The sequence below is a fragment of the Phascolarctos cinereus genome, unplaced genomic scaffold, assembly GCF_003287225.1.
Source record: "Phascolarctos cinereus isolate Bilbo 61053 unplaced genomic scaffold, phaCin_HiC Scaffold_1;HRSCAF=81, whole genome shotgun sequence".
In the NCBI taxonomy this organism is placed as follows: domain Eukaryota; kingdom Metazoa; phylum Chordata; class Mammalia; order Diprotodontia; family Phascolarctidae; genus Phascolarctos; species Phascolarctos cinereus.
Genome location: NW_027555514.1, coordinates 281,476,965 through 281,495,727, shown reverse-complemented (window position 1 = coordinate 281,495,727; position 18,763 = coordinate 281,476,965). Strand labels below are relative to the sequence as shown.

Sequence of the window (18,763 nt, the reverse complement as noted above, 5' to 3'; positions counted from 1 at the left end):
TTGGAACTGGCCATGGCAGAATCTCAGAATTGGAAATATAATATAGGTTCACAGATGCTGATCCGGCCCACCCTCTTCATGTTACAGAGTAGAAAAATGAGGCCCAGAGAGGGAGGTTAAGTCACACGCAGGGAGTAAACACAGCAGGATTTGAACCTAGGTCTTCTGACCCAACAACCTTTCCCCTGTGCACTGCTTTACTACAGCAGAAGCATTAGATTTGGGGCTGAAAGGGGCCTTGGAAATCACCTCCCCAACCCTCTCATTTTATGGATGAGGAAATGGCAGCTCACAGAACTTCAGTGACTCCTTGCCAGGTCACACAGGTAGGTAGTAAATAAGCTGATTTGGGATTGGAGCCCAAGGCCTCTGACTCCAGTTCTGGGTACCTGGCATCTAGTCTGGCGTAGAAGGGGCCCAGGTACCCCCTACTTGTCCTCCTACCTGTTAAAGCTCTGATATCTCCAACCCCTCCCTGTTCCATCCCCCATCCTTCCCAAGCCTACCCTTTGCCACTTGAGAACCCCCAGGGAAATCAGGAACGGGTTGAAGAGCGTCGGCTGGTCTCCGGGCATGCGCCATGAAGTCACCAGTCGGCCCTTGGTGGGGCTCACGGCCTTTTCCTTCCTTTGGACGTTGTCTGCCTGTCAAACAGGATCAAGCTGGTCCAAAGGTGTCTCCGCTGTGGGGCAGGGGCAGGGTAGGCCCTCAGCCCAAACTGGGGATTAAGGGAAATTTCCTTTTCTCAGTCCTTTCCCTGGCCCCTAGCCACTCCCACAAATGCTCAGGACCCTCAGGGGCTTCCTCTCAGTCCACTCAAGCAAATGGAAACTTGCTCTGAGAGGTGCTGGTGAAGCAGAGCACAGTGGATAGAGAATTGGCCTCGAAGTCAGGAAGACCTGACTTCAGGTTCTGACTCTGCCCCATATGGGCTGTGTTACCCTGGCCTAATCCCTCGGTGCTCACTTCTCCGGGGTGTAAGCCTCTGAATTGAAGTAAGAGTGGCAATTTGCAATGGTAGAGTTCCCTTTCCTGGGAGTTTCCTTTAATCCATGAAATCCCAAATCTAGCCCCTATCTCTGTGAATGGTGGAGACCATAGAAGGGCTAAGGCTTAATTAAGCCAAATGACTAAATCTGAATCTCTGGCAGTGGAATTTCAGGCATCAGCAAATGGGTAGGACATATTGGGGAGGGGGGGCAGGGAAGTGATCGCATGGAGTCACAGATCTATAGGACAGTCAGGCTGGATTCTGGGAGAGGAATGGAGGGGCCTCTTGGTGTGGTAGCCAGGGGGTATCTGGAAATGACTGCTGTGGCTCAGTGGTTAGAGGCAGCTCTGGGCTTGCAATCAGGAAGTCCTGAGGTCAATCAATAAACATTTATTAAGCACCTACTATGTGCCAGGCATTGTGGTAATTGCCCTTGGAGGTCCTAGAACTATCTTGTACTAATAGTCTTAGGTGGGCTAGATGTAGGAGTTCCCAAGTTGGTAAAATCACAGATCTCTCTCTCTGTCTCTCTCTCTCTGTCTCTCTCTCTCTCTGTCTCTCTCTCCCTCCCTCCCTCTCTCTCTCTCTGTTCTTGTCTGTCCGTCTCTCTGTCTCTCCTAAAGGCTGGGGCTCCCCATCTCACCCCAGCTGGAGTTGCAGAGGCTCCTCTCCGCCCTGGTCCTCTCATCGGCACAGACGCCTTGGCAGCTTCACTCCTCCAAGGGCAAGCTGGCCCCCTCCCGCCACCCTCAACACATCGGTGCCAGATGTGGGGTGGACCTCCTGCCACCTGGGTCTGCTGAGGTTGAGAACTCTCCAGCTTGGGAGAGCCAGCCTCAGTCTCCCTGAGTGGCAGCGGGGGCTTCAGGTGTGCCATCATAACCGCTATTCCCTTAATCTGCACACCTTCCAGGATGTTAGGAGCAGAGGGGGCCCTTTGTGAACACTAAGGTGCTGTTGCTTTATAAATATTCTCTCATTTGAGCCTTATAAGAGCCCTAGGAGGGAAGAGCTGCTGTTATTCCCATTTCACAGACCAGGAAACTGAGGCAAAAGGCGATCTTATGAGTGACTTGCCCAGGGTCACACAGCTAGTGGATTTGAACTTAGGTCTTCCCGACTGTAAGCCTGGAGCTCTACCCACTCTAAGACGCAGTGGAGGGAAGGGTGATGTTGTTTCCCTTCCATCCACCACATGCTAGAGTGGATAGAGTGGTGACATTGTTTCCCTTTGAGAGGAGTCCTTTGTAGCGAGGACCAGCAGGGCTCTCTTTTGGCAAAGGGTGGGAAGGAAGGAGAGGACTCCCTCTGTCCCTCTGATGCTGTTTTTCCTCTGTTTCAGCCTCTCCCCAGCCCATCTCTGACCCCACAGAGCCTGATTCTGCTGCATAGTGTGCTCAGCCCTTACTGGGCTCTTGCACTGGGGCCTAGGCCCCAGAAAGTGTGAAGCAATAATCATCAAGGACAAAAGAGGATGTTGGGCAGTCCAGGGTAGCAGGATGGAGTGAGAAGCAAAGAAAGTGAGAGCTGGGGGGAAGAATGTTAGGATGAAGAACATCACCACTGGGGCTGGGGAGAGTGGTGGGAGGGAGGCCTTAGAACAGGGGACGTCAGAGCTGAGAGGGCCCTTAGAACAGGGGATGTCGGTCCTAGAAGGGAGCTTAGAACAGGGGATGTCAGAGCTGGGAGGGCCCTTAGAACAGGGAATGTCAATCCTAGAAGGGAGCTTACAGCAAGAAATGTCAGACCTGGGAGGGCCCTCAGGGACCAACTCACTCAAGACACTCACTTTACAGGATGGGGAGATGAAAGGTTGTCCCCAAGGTCCCGCCCAGCTAGTTCTGGAGCCAAGCTGGGGTTGTCCCCTTCCCAGTCCAGTCCTGCTCAGTCCTCGCAATGCAGGTGGTCCCAGCAGGAAGGTTGGGGAGCACTTGTGCATCTCCAACCCTCAGTGAGCTCAAGAAACCTAACAGACCCTCTGAGACTGTAAGCTCCATGAGGGCAGAGAATGGGGTCTTGCCTCAGCTTTGAAGCCCTTCTCTCCCCCGGTGCTGTGTTCTGCACACGTGTAAACAAGTGGTTCACAAGAACTGAAGGGGCCCAGATCTCCAGGTAGAGGGAACCTTAGAGAGTTGTCTGATCCAGGCCTCTCATTTGACAGAGGAGGAAACTGAGGCTCCTAGCAGGGGAGTGAGCTGTCCAATGTCACACCAGGAGTATGTAGCTGAGCTGGGCTTGGAAAACAGGTCCATTGTTTGATCTCAAACCTGGTGTCCTGTACACAATAGTCCCCTACCTCTCTGTAGGATCTGGTGACGTCATGGCCTAGGTGGGGCTGACCTCCTCACCCCATCCATCCAGACCAGGAGTCCTTAACCTTTTGGGCAACAAGGATCCCTTGGGTAGTGTCTGCTGAAGCCTATGGACCCCTTCTCAGAATTGTGGTTTTACCTGTACAAAATACTCAGGAATTCAAAGGAAATAATTATATTGAGAATTATTAAAATATTTTTTTAAGTCGTGGGGCCCTGAGTAAGGACCTCATTCGGAAGGACCTGGTCCTAGCTCCAGCCTATGCCTCTTTTCTGCGGCCCTCCCCCAGCCAGGGCCCCAACTACCGTGGAGGCCTTCTCCTGCTCAGTCATTAAGGACGTCTCTTGGCCCATGACGACTCCTGGATGTCCAGGCTCAGGGAGGGTGCCGCCATCTGGTTCGGGCTACGTGAGGAGAGAAAACCAGTCTCAGGCCAGGGATTTCATACCATTCCCCCCAGCCCTGCTGGGCAGGGGCAAAAACCATCATGGCTGATCCATCCATTGGTAACTCTTACTTACTTCCCTCGAGTTTTTAGTCTATGCCTTCAAAACTCAGTTTCCCTCTCTGTTGAATGACAAGGTTGCATTAGATGACCTTTCTGTTCTAACTCAGTGAACCTGTGATCCTCGCTTTTCTCATCAGTAAAATGGGCCTAAGACCTACTCTCTCTCTCTCTCTCTCTCTGTCTCTCTTTCTCTCTGTCTCTCTCTTTCCCTCCTCTTCTCCTCATATCTCTCTGTCTGTCTGTCTCTGTCTGTCTCTGTCTCTCTCTGTCTGTCTGTCTCTCTCTCTCTCTCTCTCTGTCTCTGTCTCTCTCTCTCTCTCTCTCTCTCTCTCTCACACACACACACACACACACACACACACACACACATTTGCTCATCCCTTCTGAGACTAATCCATCTTGGGCCCCAGTAGGTTCGAGGTAAGAAAACTCTTCCTAACCATGGCAGCTGTGGAATGGCCTGCCTTGGGCTCACCGTAGCTGGAGGATTATGAGCAGAGCCCTAAAAGTTGTTTGCTAGCAATGTCTTAGAGAACATTCCTTTATTTCCCTAGGCGCTCTTGCCTGACGTGCTAACAAAATCTGAAGGCAGCCATATTTCAAAGGATCATAGACTCGATGCTGGAGGGGGTCCTGGTGGTCATTGAATCCTGTGTAACAGGCAAAAGACCACCACTACATCTCTGATAAGTGGTCTATCCAGCCTTCACTTGAAAACCTCCAGTGATGGGCAGCTCACTACCTCGTGAGGAAACCCATTCCTTTCGGGGATGGCTCTGATTGTTGTTTTTTCTAAAATCCAGTCACAATCCTAGTTTCTACAATTCTGCCCTCCCTCTTGCCCTCTGGAGGACAAACAGAACCAAACTACACCCTGGCCCACAGAACAGTCCTTCAAATACTTTAACACTGTGCTGATGTCTCCGCCTTTCTCCAGGTTACACATTCCCTTTATCCTCTTGTGGGTTGACCTTCCCTATCAGGGTATCTACTCATAGCTCCCTTTGAAGCAGCATCCACTTACTGCCTGGGCTCCTCCTGACCACTCCCTCCCCTCCCACTCCCAGTAATGATCGCCCTCTCCAAATTACTCATAATAAACTTCACCTTTCCTCACTCACACATGTTGTATGTCCCTAGCAGAACATAGCTCCTCAAAGGGGGTGGAAGGACGGCTTCCTTTGGGTCTATGTCCCCAGTATCTAGCACACAGTAAGCACGTAATAAATGTTTCTTGGGAAAATGAACCCTGTGTAATTATGATGAAGGGGCTGAGAAAATGCAGCCTTCTTTGTCAAGGTGGGAGCCTATGGGTGTGGAACACTGGGCACATTCAGACTGGGCTGGGCTGGGCTGTTAGTTTTGCTGAATTGTGTTTTGCAGTCTTTATTCCAAGAGATGGCTCCAGGGAGGGGGAGGGGGAGGGATCAATTGGAAAAGAAAGGGAAAGGAGCAAACATTTATTAGCACATGCTCTGTGCGCCAGGTGCTGTGCTAAGCACTTCACAAATATTATCTCATCGGATCCTCACAACAACCCTGGGAGGTAGGTGCCCCTCATCGGATCCTCACAACAACCCTGGGAGGTAGGTGCCCTTCTTATCCCTATTTTGTAGTTGAGGAAACTGAGGCAGATGAGTTAAGTGACTTGCCCAGGGTCAAACAACTAATAGGCTAGTAGTCTGAGGCTGGTCCACTGCGCCACCTAGTGGCCAGCAAATTAAGGGGATGTAAAAAACAAAAGCTATCCGTTATAAATTTTACACATTTAAAAACACATTTTTTGTTGAGTTTAAGGAAACCAAAGTGTCATAGGTATGTTAATTGGGCCCCGGGGAGGGAAGGAGGATGGTGTGTTGAGATCATAAGCTTATAGTGTCCAGAGAGGGAAACTGAGGAAAGGGATGGGATAGTGACTTACTCTAGGCCACCCATTAAATTATTACTCTTGTAGGCATGACCTACGAGTTCTAGAGCTAGAATTCCTAGTTTTAAGAACCACTGGGTGGGAGATGGGTTCAGATGCAGGGGCTGGCACATAGCTCCTACCCTGATGTTCTCAGGCTTACCTCCTCAGATGGGTGGGGGCCAAGTGGTAGGTTGTTGGCCATCTTGTCCTCTTCCTCCTGCGGACCAGCTGCCTCCATGGCCCTGTGACAGCTCTCCAGTTTTGTCTTTGGCCACGGGGCTGAGCTGATTGGCTGTCCCAGGTCAGCCCCATTTTCCTCCACTGAAGGAATCAGGCTCAGTAGGCGCTCCCCAAGACTGTACCCATTCATTTCTGCCTGTCTGTCATGGATGACCAGCCCTGCGGGCTCTGAGGCGCTCTGCCATTCACGCTCTGGGGCCTCCTCGGTGCCCTTGGGGGGTCTGGCCTCCCCATTCTCCAGCCAGGATCCCTCGGTAAACATGGGCTCCCCCCTGGCTCCCCAGTCAATTTCTCCGCATGAGTCCGGGCTCCTAGGTCGGAGCAGCTCCCCTAGGCTCCTCCAGTCAGTCCCCGCAGGCTCGGGGCCATGACGATGAGGAAGCTCTCCCAGGTCCCTCCAGTCCATGTCCAAGGGTCTCTCGGGCCTCCGAGGGAGGGCCGACTCCCCCAGGCCTCCCCAGTCCATCTCATCTGCTCTTTCCAGCTTCCTAGAATGGGGGAGCTCTCCTAGGCTTCCCCAGGACACCTTGGCAGGCCTCTCTGGAACAGGGGGCAGGCTGAGCTCCCCCAGGCCATTACAATCCCACTCAGACCTCCCGGGCTGGGACAGTCCACCCCAGTCTAGCAGCTGTCCACTCTGGCGGAGCCTCTCCAGTCGCCTACAGCACACTTGCTCGGCTAGAGCCCGCCAGCAGCCCACAATCTCTTTGGTGGGCCCTCTCCATTCACTGTCCGGATATATGTCCAGAGCCCTGGTGCAGGAATGCCCTTCCCGACCTCTGAAGTCCCTCTCCATCCCGTCCTCTGAATAGGCCTGGCCCGGGCCACCCCAGTCCCTCTCCAGGTGTCTCTTGGGAGACCTGGGGTTGGAGGATTCCTCTGGCAGCCCCCACTCCTCATCCATTGACTTCCCTAAGTGTCTAAGGCCCAGAGGCTGCCTCTGCCTTTGTCGGTCATTCTCAGGGGGCATGTCTAGGCTCTTGGAGTGCAGGAGCTGCCCCCGGGCTCTGCATTCCCTCTCTGGGAGTTTGACCAGATTCTTGGGGGGTACAGAGCCCCCCTTGCTCTGCCGGTCTCCCGCAGGGTGTCTCTCTGGGTTCTTGGTGTGAGCTGGCTCCACTCGGCCCCTGCAGGCCTGTTCTGAAGGCTGGGGGGGCTTCTTGGTCACCTGAGGATGGGGCGAAAGGGCAGGTGAGACGTGGGTAGCACAGGCAAAGACAAATGGCCCTTCTCCAGGCTGAGGACTCAGAGACTGGCATCTTGGCAAGGCAAGGGATACAAGGAAGCTACCACTCAGCCGGGTTACCCATACTGGCCCAAATCCTTCCTGGGAGTGGCTGGCTGAGTCTAGAGAGCGGTTCTTAACTTGAGCTCTGTAACCTCGTTTAAAAAAATTTTTTTTATAACTGCATTTCAGTATAACTGGTTTCCTTTGCGATCTTATATATTTTATGCATTTAAAGATATGATTCTTTTTTTTTGTAGGCAATTGGGGTCAAGTGACTTGCCTAGGGTCACACAGATAGTAAGTGTCAAGTGTTTGGTCTGAGGCCAGATTTGAACTCAGGTCCTCCTGACTTCAGGGCCGGTGCTCTATCCCTGCACCATCTATCTAGCTGCCCCTAAAGACATGATTCTAAGAAAGGGTCTGTAGGCTTCACCAGACTGCCCAAGGGGTCCATCTCAGGGGGCAAAAAAAGATTAAGAACCCCTGGTCTAAAGAGAAGCCTTGGCTGTAGCCCTATAAGGTGCAGGACACAGGCTGTCAGAGGACCTGGGTTCAAATTCTGATTTCACTCTTTAAAAGCCATGTGACCTCAGGCAGAGGGATGGGATCAGCCCTTGAGGTCGGAGAGACCCAGGTTCAAATTCTACCTCACCTACTTACTAGTCAGGTGATCCTAGACAAGTGACTTTATCCATTTGATCCTCAGTGTCCTCATCTATAAAATGGGTATAATAACACCTGTAATGAAAGGCACACGGTATGATGGACAGAGCCAGGAAGATCTGGGAATACAGGCTCCTTTCAAGCAAGGATTATTTCATTCATTCTATTGCCAACACCTGGGACAGTGTCTGGGACTTCTCAGGGGCTTAATAAATGTTTGTTGATGGATTGATTGATTTGATTAGTTCCAGTGGAGCCTCTGGCTCATTCTGGCTGTGTGACTCTGGGCAAGTCACTTAATATCTCTGAGCCCCAGACAACTCTAAGACTATAAACCACAGAAAAAAGTGCTGATCTGCACTGGAGGAGGGAATTTCCTCACTGAGGAGTTCCCTATGAAGTTTGATGAACAAACTGGCTACAGCACTTGACTCCTGGGCTTGTTTTGGGGCTCAAGCGAGAGAGGGCCCCAAAGGCTTTGCAGATTTCAACTGTATAAAGTTGGTTATCATCATCATCATCACCATCATCATCATCATCATCATCATCATCATCATCACCATCATCATTGTCACCATTGTTGTCATCATCATCATCATCATCATCATCATCATCATTGTCATCATCATCATCATCACCATCATCATCATCATCATCATTGTCATCATCATCGTCATCATCATCATTGTCATCATCACCATCATCATCATCATCATTGTCATCATCATCGTCGTCATCATCATTGTCATCATCATCATCATCATCATCATCATCATTGTCGTCATCATCGTCATCATCATCATCATCACCATCATCATCGTCGTCATCATCATCACCATCATCATCATCGTCATCATCATCATTGTCATCATCACCATCATCATCATCATCATTGTCATCATCATCGTCGTCATCATCATTGTCATCATCATCACCATCATCATCATCATCATTGTCATCATCATCGTCATCATCATCATTGTCATCATCACCATCATCATCATCATCATTGTCATCATCATCGTCGTCATCATCATTGTCATCATCATCATCATCATCATCATTGTCGTCATCATCGTCATCATCACCATCATCACCATCATCATCGTCGTCATCATCATCACCATCATCATCATCACCATCATCACCATCATCATCACCATCATCATCATCGTCATCACCATCATCATCATCTTATTTTTCAATTAAATTCAGATAGCGCGCTGGTCCTGGGATAAGTCATTCTCTTGCTACTATTCTGTGATGTTTAATGTGAGTATTAGACTTAGGGATTGGACTTGTGATTGTCAATGTTATAGGGAACTCCCAAGGGAGGAAAGCCCTTCTCCCAATACAGATAGGCATCCCTTTTTGCAACTTAGAGTCTTAGGGAACTCCTTGGGAGCACTGAGGGGTCGAGTGAATTGTCTAGGGTGACATCATCGAGGTGTGCCAGAAGCCAGGTTGCTCAGGCTTGGAAGCTGGCTCTCCCATCCATCTTGCTGTGTGAATTTTCATTAGTGTCTCATTCTTTTTCAATGAGTTTCACATAGAAGTTATGCTGGGACAAGTTGCTGCCCAGCTAGTATTTTTTAATGCCTAATATTACATGGACGAATGCCCCGGGGATAAAATGGCTGTAATTTGTAACTGCATGAAAGTATTAGAATGTCAGCTTATCCCCTGCAGGCTCACAGGAAGCACATTCAGGATCACTCCTGCTGCAGAGAGGATGACGAGGAAGACATGCACCGCCTCCTGCTCCAGTACAGCTCTGCTTTCTTCTGCTAGGTCTCTGTGTTTTGAAAACTTTTCATTCCATGGAATTTGGAGATTGAGTCTTTGGCAGGGTGACGTCTATTAAAACCACTGTCCTCATATTTTTGTAGATCAATGGTAGATCTGGGCAACTGTCAGCAACCATAGTGTTGGTAGGTCCTGAACTGTTTCTTTGCTGACTTCTGGTGGTAGTTCAAAGCTTGTATTTGTAGCACGGTGATTTGTAGCTTTGCAAGCTTCTGGTGTATCATTCTAGCCTCTAGGTCATTTTCTCAGATATTTGGTGGGAGCTTTCATTTAATTTTTATTTTAATTTAGGATAATGGGAGGGACTGGGTCTGTGATTTTATTAGTATAGGAAACTACCCAGTGAGGAAACTCCATCTCTCCATACAGAGCAACTCTACCTTTCAATAGTAATACAGAGAAGATAGGCCCCCTCTCTGGAACTTTGGTTCTAGAGCAATGGTTCTCAAACTTTTAGGTCTCAGGACCCTTTTCCACTCTTAAAATTAGTGAGGACCTCCCCCCTGAAGAGCTTTCCTTTATATGGGCTATCGATATTTATGCTATTAGAAATTGAAAATTTATGGTTATTATGACAATCATTTTGTCCTTGAGGATCCCCTGAGAGGGTCTCATGGACTCCCAAGGGTCCCCAAACCACACTTTTGAGAACCAGTGCTAAGAGATTAAGTGACCCTACCACAGTCAGGAAACTGGCATGTAGCAGAGGTGAGATTTAAATTCTTGTCTTCCTTACTCCAAGGCTAGCTTTTATATCCACTATCCAATCCTGACTCTAAATCACATTTGATCAAGGCTGGCAGTCTGTAGGGGTTCAATCTGAGGGCTGCTGGGCTGCCCCCACTGAATACTTAAAGTAGCATCATTGGTGATTAGAGCTCATGGCTCTATTTGGGAGCAAACAAGTGATTGTGCCACACATCCCCATCTCTTGATGATTTTTCTTTCTTTCATTATGTTCACCTCATTGTGAGGGACCCCCTGGCCAATGAGAGGGTCTAGACCAGGTAAGAATCTATGGTAGGCAAGTATCACTGGCCAAAGGAGGCTGGGAGAGAGAGGTCATTAGTATAGCCATAGAAGGCTCTCCTCACCTAAAGAGACTTGGTGGTCAAAACCCAGCTAGCTCTGGTTACTCATGGGGAGTGAGGAGGCTCACCAGGGGCCCTATCCCTACCCCAGCTGCCCCAGGGTCTCAAGCTCTGGCCACACTACAAATCATGCCCCACGTGAAGGAAGAGGCCATATGTAGGTATCCCAGCGTGAGAGAGAGAATAGTGACTCCCCTTACCCCCAATACAATCACTAGAAATGTCTCTAGGTCACCCCTTTCCCCTGTATCCCTCATCCCCCAGCCTCAGGAGAGTAGTGAGGAACCTGATTGCCTTGGTGACACTGTGGCTCAAATGAGGGGCAGATGTGGAGAGGAAAGGAGAATCGGCCAAGAGCTCACCTCTCTGCCCAGGGCTGGGCTGGACTGTCTGCGCTGTAGCTGTCCAGATGCTCGCCCACTACCTCTCTGTGACCTCCCAGCTTCCCGGGCCTGGTATGTCTCCAAGGCTTCCGACTTCCTGTAAACCAAGGGGTACCAGAGTCTCTGAGGTCCCCCCAGGGCCCCTTTCCAACACCATCCCTCCCTCCCTCGCCTCCTCTCTACCCCACCGTTCTTAGCTCCCTACTTCTCAGGTACCTCAATCTAGCTTACGTGAGTGGGCAGTCATGGGCTCTCTAGGTTCTAATCCCAGGGCTGTGTGATCAGAACCAAACTGAACCCCTCTCTGGGCTTCTTCTTTCTTCAGTGGAAAATGAAGGCACAGGGCTGGATGAGGTCCCATTCAGCTCTAGCGTAGGATCCTGGGATCTCCTTAATCTCTGTTTTCTCACCTTTAATGGGGAGCTCTAGAGCTGGGATCATAGGCTATCTCTGGGCCTTAGTTTCCTCCTCGGTAAAATGAGGTCCCTTCCAGCTCTAAATCTAGGGTCCTCTAATCCTATGATCTTCCGTTGTTAGGAGGCTTTTCTTCACATCAAGCCAGAATCCCCTTGTCCGTAACTCCCTCCCCCAGTCCGGAGCTCTGCCCTCCAGCAGGCTGCTTGCCTGAAAGCTCTTCAAAAACTTGAAGACAGTGTCTGTCCCTCCCTCAGTGTCTATCTATCCCTCCTTCTTCTGACCAGTCCTCTTATAGTACGTGGTCCTGAGGCCCTTCTCCATGCTGTCCACTTGTCACTGAGCTCCGAGTTACTGAGGTCCCCTTTAAAATGTGGTGCTCTGAGCAGGAGCGTTGGGTCTGCTCTCTAGAGGTGGTATACAGCCTTCAGGGCTGCCTTGTCATAATAGTGACCCATAGGCATCTGGGCCCAGGCTCAAGAAGACCTGAGTTCAAACCCGACCTCACACATTTACAAGCTGGGTGACCCTGGGCAAGTCAATTGACCTCTGCCTGCCTCTGTTTCCTCATCTGTAAAATGAGGATAATAATAGCACCTCCCTCCCAGGGTCGTTGTGAGGATCAAATGAGATAATATTTGTTAAGTGCAGTTAAATGGCACGTAGTAGGTGAAATATAAATGTTAGCTATTACTATCATCATATTGACCATAATTGCCATCCAGTAAAACACCATGATCTCTCTCAACTTGTCTCTATCCCCTCTCTCCTTCCCTCTTCCTCATTCTCCCCCCAGTCTGCCTCACTCTCTTGGTGATTTTTTTTAGAGGCAATCAGGGTTACATGGCTTGCCCAGGATCACGTAGCTAGTAAGTATCCGAGGCTGGATTTGAACACAGGTCCTCCTGATTCCAGGACTGGTGCTCTATCCACTGCACCACCTAGCTGCCCTTCTCTTGCTGATTTTTTGAACCTAAGAGGAGGATTTTGTATTTATATCTATGAAATTTCATCTCCACAGCTTCAGAAGGATGAAGTTTCTGGTACCCTGAGCCTGGGTGCAGGTCCCCCCACTGGCTCCATTCTCTGCACTGAGAATGCAGGCTGCAGCTGTTGTCTTCTGCCCTATGGAGAGAGCTCCCTCCCATAGCATCAACCCTCAAAGGTCAGGTTAGTCCTGGGGCTGTTTGCTTCTATTATGTGGAGGCAGAGAGAGGGCAGACAGATGGCTGCAGACCCTGCCCTCCTGAGGCCTCACCTGCGCTCGTGCCTGAAGATTCGCTCCACCTCGGTGAGGCCGGGGCTGCGGGTGCGGTCACTGGCACTGCCGTTCTGCTTGCCCATGGCCTCTTTCTGGTTCAGCCTCTTGGGTGGGGGAAGATCAGCCAACACTGTGTATTCCTCCCGTTCCAGGTTACGTCTGCCCTCCCCATTGCCAGACCCCTTGGAAGCAGAGGGCCCTGGTGGGGGGGAAGAATACCTAGCAACCCCAGGGGAGTCCCAATGGCGGGGCGGGGAGGAGTTACGTGGGGCATCTCGGTGCCCAATGCACACATGGAGGGTTGGTTGGAGGGGATCGTGCAGGGAGTCCATGGAAGGAGTAAGGCTCTTGGAGCTGGCACCTGGAGGGTTCTGAGTGAGGAGGGAAGGGTCATTGTGGGCCTGGCATGGGGGGGAAGTAAAAAGTGGGGCATCGCGGTGCCCAATGCACACAGGAGATGGCATCTGGGGAGGGTGATGCTGAGAATCTACAGAGAGAGCCAGGCTCTCAGAGCTGGCCCCAGGGGGATCCTGGTAAAGGAGGGAAGGGTCATGCTGAACATGGCGTGGGGGGAGAAGAGAAGGGAGGGGCATCCCGGTGCCCAATGCATACAGGAGGTGGCACATGGGGGGCATCATGCACAGAGCTTGTGGAGGGAGCCAGGCTCTCAGAGCTAGCTCCAGGGGGATCTTGATAGAGGAAGGAAGGCTCTTGCTGGGACTGGCGTGGAGGGGATGAGGCCCGGGGAGCATCCCGGTGCCCAATGCACACAGGAGGTGGCATCTGGGGAGGGTCATGTTGAGGAGATTGGCTCTCTGCAGTGTCTGAGGTATTTGGGAGGAAAGGAAAGGGATCATGTTGGGAGTAGCGAGGAGGCGAAGAGGCCCGAGGGGCATCTCGGTGCCCAATACAGACAGCTGGAGGGATATAGGGGGGTTCATGATGGGCGGATTGGCTCTCATCATCATGGGGTTCAGGAAAGAATGAGAATGGGTCATGCTGAGAAAATCGGGGGGGTGAGGATGCCCGGGGTGCATCTCGGTGTCCAATGCACACAACTGAGGGGGAGTTAGGAGAATCAAGGGAGGTAGAACGTGAGAGAGAAGAGGCCTGGGAGGCAGTATGTGTGGAAGAGAGAGGTGAAGTGGAACTCCAAGGGCCACTGTGGCAACTGGAACCCCGAATTGGGGTATCACGTTGGCTGGTTTTAGAGGAAAGTTGAGATGAGCGTGTGGGAGAAGAGGTCCAGGAATTGTCCCCTTGGACTGGCCGGAGAGGAAAGGAGGCCCAGGGGACCTCACTTCGTTTAGAGCGGGTTGGAGAGGAAGCCCGAGGTCCATCGCTTTGGATTGGGCGGAGGGGGAAGGAGGCCCAAGGAATGTCACGGTTAGTGCGATGGGGAGAGGAGGTCCGCGGGTTGCTCCATTGGCTGGATCGTGTGGGAGAGGAGGACCCAGGATTGTCTCGTTGAATAGAAGAAGATCGAGGATTATCCTGCTGGGTGGAAGAAGCCCGAGGATTATCCTTTGGTGTAGTCCGGGCAGGAGAGGAGGCCTGGGGATTGTCTCGTTGGGCAGAACAGGTTCTAGGGTTGTCCTGTTGTCTGGGAGGAGCCTGAAGATTGCCCCGTTGAATGTATCGAGCAGAATAGGAGGAACCAGGGTTGTCTCGTTGGGTAGAAGAAGCTCGAAGACTATCTCGTTGGCTGGGAGAAGCCTGAGGATTGTCCTTTGGGGTGGGCCGGGCAGGAGAAGAAGCCCAGGGGTTGTCTTGTTGGGTAGAAGAGGTTCTAAGGTTGTCCTGTTGAGTAGAAGAGCGTTGGATGGTGTTCCTGTGGGTAGATGATCGATGTGGAGAAGATGCCTGGGCAGTGTCCCGTTGGGTGGATAGATGGGGAGAAGATGCCCTGGTGGTGTCCCTCTGGGTGGATTGGTGAGGAGATGAGGACCTGGTGGTGTCCCTCTGGGTGGATCGATGAGGAGATGAAGACCTGGTAGTGTCCCATTGGGTGGATCGATGGGGAGAAGAGGATCTGGTGGTGTCCCTCTGGGTGGATCGATGGGGAGAGGAGGATCTGGTGGTGTCCCTCTGGGTGGATCGATGGGGAGATGAAGACCTGGTGGTGTCCCATTGGGTGGATCGATAGGGAGAAGAGGACCTGGTGGTGTCCCTCTGGGTGGATTGGTGAGGAGATGAGGACCTGGTGGTGTCCCTCTGGGTGGATCGATGAGGAGATGAAGACCTGGTAGTGTCTCGTTGGGTGGATCGCTGGGGATATGAAGACCTGGTAGTGTCCCATTGGATGGATCGATGGGGAGAAGAGGACCTAGTGGCATCCCTTTGGGTGGATTGATGGGGAGAGGAGGATCTGGTGGTGTCCCTTTGGGTAGATCGATGGGGAGAGGAAGACCTGGTGGTGTCCCTTTGGGTAGATTGATGGGGAGAGGAAGACCTGGTGGTGTCCCGTTGGGTGGATCGCTGGGGAGATGAGGCCCTGGTATTGTCCCGTTGGGTGGCTCGATGGGGAGAAGAGAACCTGGTGGCATCCCTTTGGGTAGATCGATGGGGAGAAGAGGACCTGGTGGTGTCCCTTTGGGTAGATCGATAGGGAGAGGAAGACCTGGTGGTGTCCCGTTGGGTGGATCGCTGGGGAGATGAGGCCCTGGTAGTGTCCTGTTGGGTGGATCGCTGGGGAGATGAGGCTTGGGGTGTGTCATGGTATGTGGTTTTTGCAGGACCAGGGTTTCGTGATGTACTTCTAAGTCCACTTTGTAGACTTTTGGAGGCCTGGGCTGAATCCAACTTATTCCTTTCCAAGGAGAAGTAACCACTCTCCCCACGACACTTAGACTGGCTCTCCCTAGAATTCTGGTTCCCATGACTAGGATCTGGAAAGAGAAGATGGGGGACTCTGGAACACCAAAGGTACAACAAGGTGAGGCACTGGGCCGTATCATTGATTGGCTAACACCTTTCACCCTGGTGCATTATCAGTGAAGAGCCCCACTAGTTCATTTTGGAGCCACTGGAGACTTTGAGATGATATCTGGGGAGGTTGGAGATTGGAACATGGTTCTTCCATGTTAGCAGGTGAGGGTGACCTGAGCTCACTACCTTCATGTATTATGAACATCTATAAAGAGGTCCCTATGTCAGGATCATACGGTTTAGAGGAGAAAAGGACCTTAGAACAGAAAATGTCAGAGCTGAGAGGACCTTTGGACAGTGACTTTACTGACATTCTCTATTCCAAGGGCCCTCCTACATCTGACATTCCCTGTTCTAAGGCCCCTCCCAGCTCTGACATTCCATGTTCTAGGGCCCCTCCCAGCTCTGACATTTTCTGTCTCTGGTTCTATATGAACTAGTGATTCCTCCTCAAACCCTGTAGAACCCAAAGACGTAGTGATCACTTGTCATGGATGATGTCATGAGATTCCTGCTCAGTCCGGCCTTGTCAGCTTCTGATGTCCTTCCCAGATCCAAGATTCTGTGCCATTGAACCCCCAGATTTCCATTCTTGACCCAGAACCACCCACCCCAGCTGAAATCCTGTAACTTTCCCCTTTCCAGAAAGGCACTTCAGCATCTCCTCCTCCCCAGAAGGATGCACTGAGCCTGATGCAGAAGGAGAATTTACCTTCCTTCCTGAGTCCCAGAGTTTCACCTGTGGCTGACGCCCTGGAAACCGAGGATGGAGCCCTCCGGGGACTGTCGGCCGGTGTGCGTTCCTGACGCTTGGCAAACATCATGATGAGCCCGTCAGAGCCCCAAGGCTTATCGGGCCAGTCCACAGCATCCGAGTCCTGCACAGGCACAAGGGGTAAGGGATTGGGAGGGGAAGCTTGGCTCAAGGGGCCCTGTTTCCAGGTTCTTATGGGGTCAGGGAGCAGTGCCTAAGCTGGAGTGTTAAGAAGGGATCTCAGAACAGTGTAGCACAGTGGATAGAGCACTGGACTTGGAATCGGGAAGACCGAGGTTCAAATCCCATCCCTGTTGTTTAGCTGCGTGACCTTGGACAATTGGCTTAACCTCTCTGTGCCTCAGTTTCCTCATCTGTAAAATGAAGGGTTTGTACTTACAGGCTTTTAAGGTTTCTTCCAGATCTAGACCCTAGGATCCTTCACAGAGGTGGGGGACTTGGGTGGAGATTCAAGTGATATTCTGGTTAGTTTTACTGAAGTGCTTTGAATTTTTTTTTGTTTGTTTTGTTTTTGCTAGGCAATGGGGTTAAATGACTTGCCCAGGGTCACACAGTTATGTGTCTGAGGCTGGATTTGAACTCAGATCCTCCTGACTCCAGGGTCAGTGCTCTATCTACTGTGCCAACTAGCTGCCCCTGAAATTTTTTTTTAACAAGGGATGGTTTGGTGGGTAGTAGATGCAGAAGGGGGTATATTTATAAATAAAGATGATATAAAAACAAGAAATACCAATATAAATTAAAAATCTAAAAAATTAAATTAAAAAATAAAACTGCTTACAAAAAAAGGATGACATTAACAAGTAATGATAAGCTGGAAAGAAATAAATTCCTAGTCTTTTTTTTCTGGGTAATCATTTTATTAATTATGACTAGTGAAGAATTAATAAGAAGGATGGCCATTTGCCTTTCTCTCATAAATCAAATATGAATCATGGAGGCCTCTCACCGCTTATATGCCCTTGGAAGGAAAAAAAAAAGGGACCACCAGGAGGTCAACGCTAGGTGCCCTTTGAAGATTGCATCATGTTGTGTGAAGGAGCTCAGACCCAAGTCAGAGGACCTGGGTTCAAATCCAATCCAACTTCTGACATTTACTAAGTTTGTGACCTTGGGCCTCAGTTTTCCCATCTCTAAAGTGAAGAGGTTGTTCTAGATGGCCTCTGAGGTCCCTTCCCGGCTCCAGATGGATGAGCCCAAGATTCTCTAAGTACCTTCTGTGATTCCCCAGAAGCCCACAGGGCAAAGTTCTGCTAGGGGTTTCAGATCCCTACTGCTCCTGCCCCCAACTCCATCCCTCTCTGTGGAAAAAAGTGTGAGCAGAAAGTCTTGCCTGTGCACTGGAGAGAGCCCCTAATTTGAAGAGCAGGGTTCACAGCCAAAGGGAACCAGACAGCCTAGCCCCGGGAATGAACTTGGCTGGAGGCAGGGGGAACCTGTCAGGCTAGCCCCATTAGCTCTGGGATTCAGCCAAGAGCTCATGTTTCTGGAGCATCTTTCAAAGCAGGTCCACATTTCTCATCTCCTTGTACCTTCACCAGACCCCATAATGTGGTGGTACAAATCCCTTATGCCCAGGTCCTGTGATTCCACCAGGCTAGGGGACTCTCAGTGAGAAAATTCCCTCTTGCAGTGCACATCAGCCCTGCCTTGGGAACTTGAGAAAGTTACCTTTGGGCACTGAGAAGTTACTGCTCATGGTCCCACAGCCGGTGGGCTGTGAAGGGACTTGAGCCTGGGTCTTCCTAACTCCAAGCCCCCATCCTCCCCTCCCCTTTGTCCACTTTCTAAGATGCTTCTTGGTCATCCCCATTTTATAGGTGAGGAAAGAGACTCAGATAGGGTAAGTGATTTGTCTGTGGTCACACAGCTGACAGAGCTCTGATTTCACTCCCCCCCCCCCAGAGTCCCCTGGCTCTAAGCCCAGGGTTCTGTCCACCAGGTCAGGCTGGGCCCGGGTGATCTGATGGGATAAACACAGGAGCAAGCTACTTGCACCCCCAGCTCCTCCCTGCCCCTTCTCACCGCAGCGTCTGGGGTGCTGGTATCATCAGGACAGTGGGTGCCTGTGCTGCGGTCAGGGCTGATGCTGGCAGCGGCTTTGCTGGCCTGGCTGTCCTCTGAGGAGTTTCTCAACTGTGGGCTGATCAGGCTTTCTAGGTAGGGCACCCCACCCCCGATCTCTTGGCCCCCAGGCTGGGCCACGGAACTCTCTGCTGAGTGCCGCTGCACTGGAACCTTGAGACTAAAAAG

At 51.1% G+C, this 18,763-nt stretch overlaps 1 protein-coding gene across 1 annotated transcript in view; it reads right to left on the bottom strand.

The window, feature by feature from the left end:
• The window catches only part of TRIOBP (TRIO and F-actin binding protein), a 76,536-nt gene that overhangs the window by 48,269 nt on the left and 9,504 nt on the right, over positions 1 to 18,763 (bottom strand). Inside the window, 9 exon segments of the mRNA XM_078147300.1 lie at positions 507 to 644; positions 3,610 to 3,708; positions 5,882 to 7,129; positions 11,112 to 11,229; positions 12,805 to 13,379; positions 13,381 to 15,049; positions 15,344 to 15,695; positions 16,475 to 16,613; positions 18,536 to 18,755. Coding sequence (XP_078003426.1) covers positions 507 to 644; positions 3,610 to 3,708; positions 5,882 to 7,129; positions 11,112 to 11,229; positions 12,805 to 13,379; positions 13,381 to 15,049; positions 15,344 to 15,695; positions 16,475 to 16,613; positions 18,536 to 18,755 — 4,558 coding nt within the window.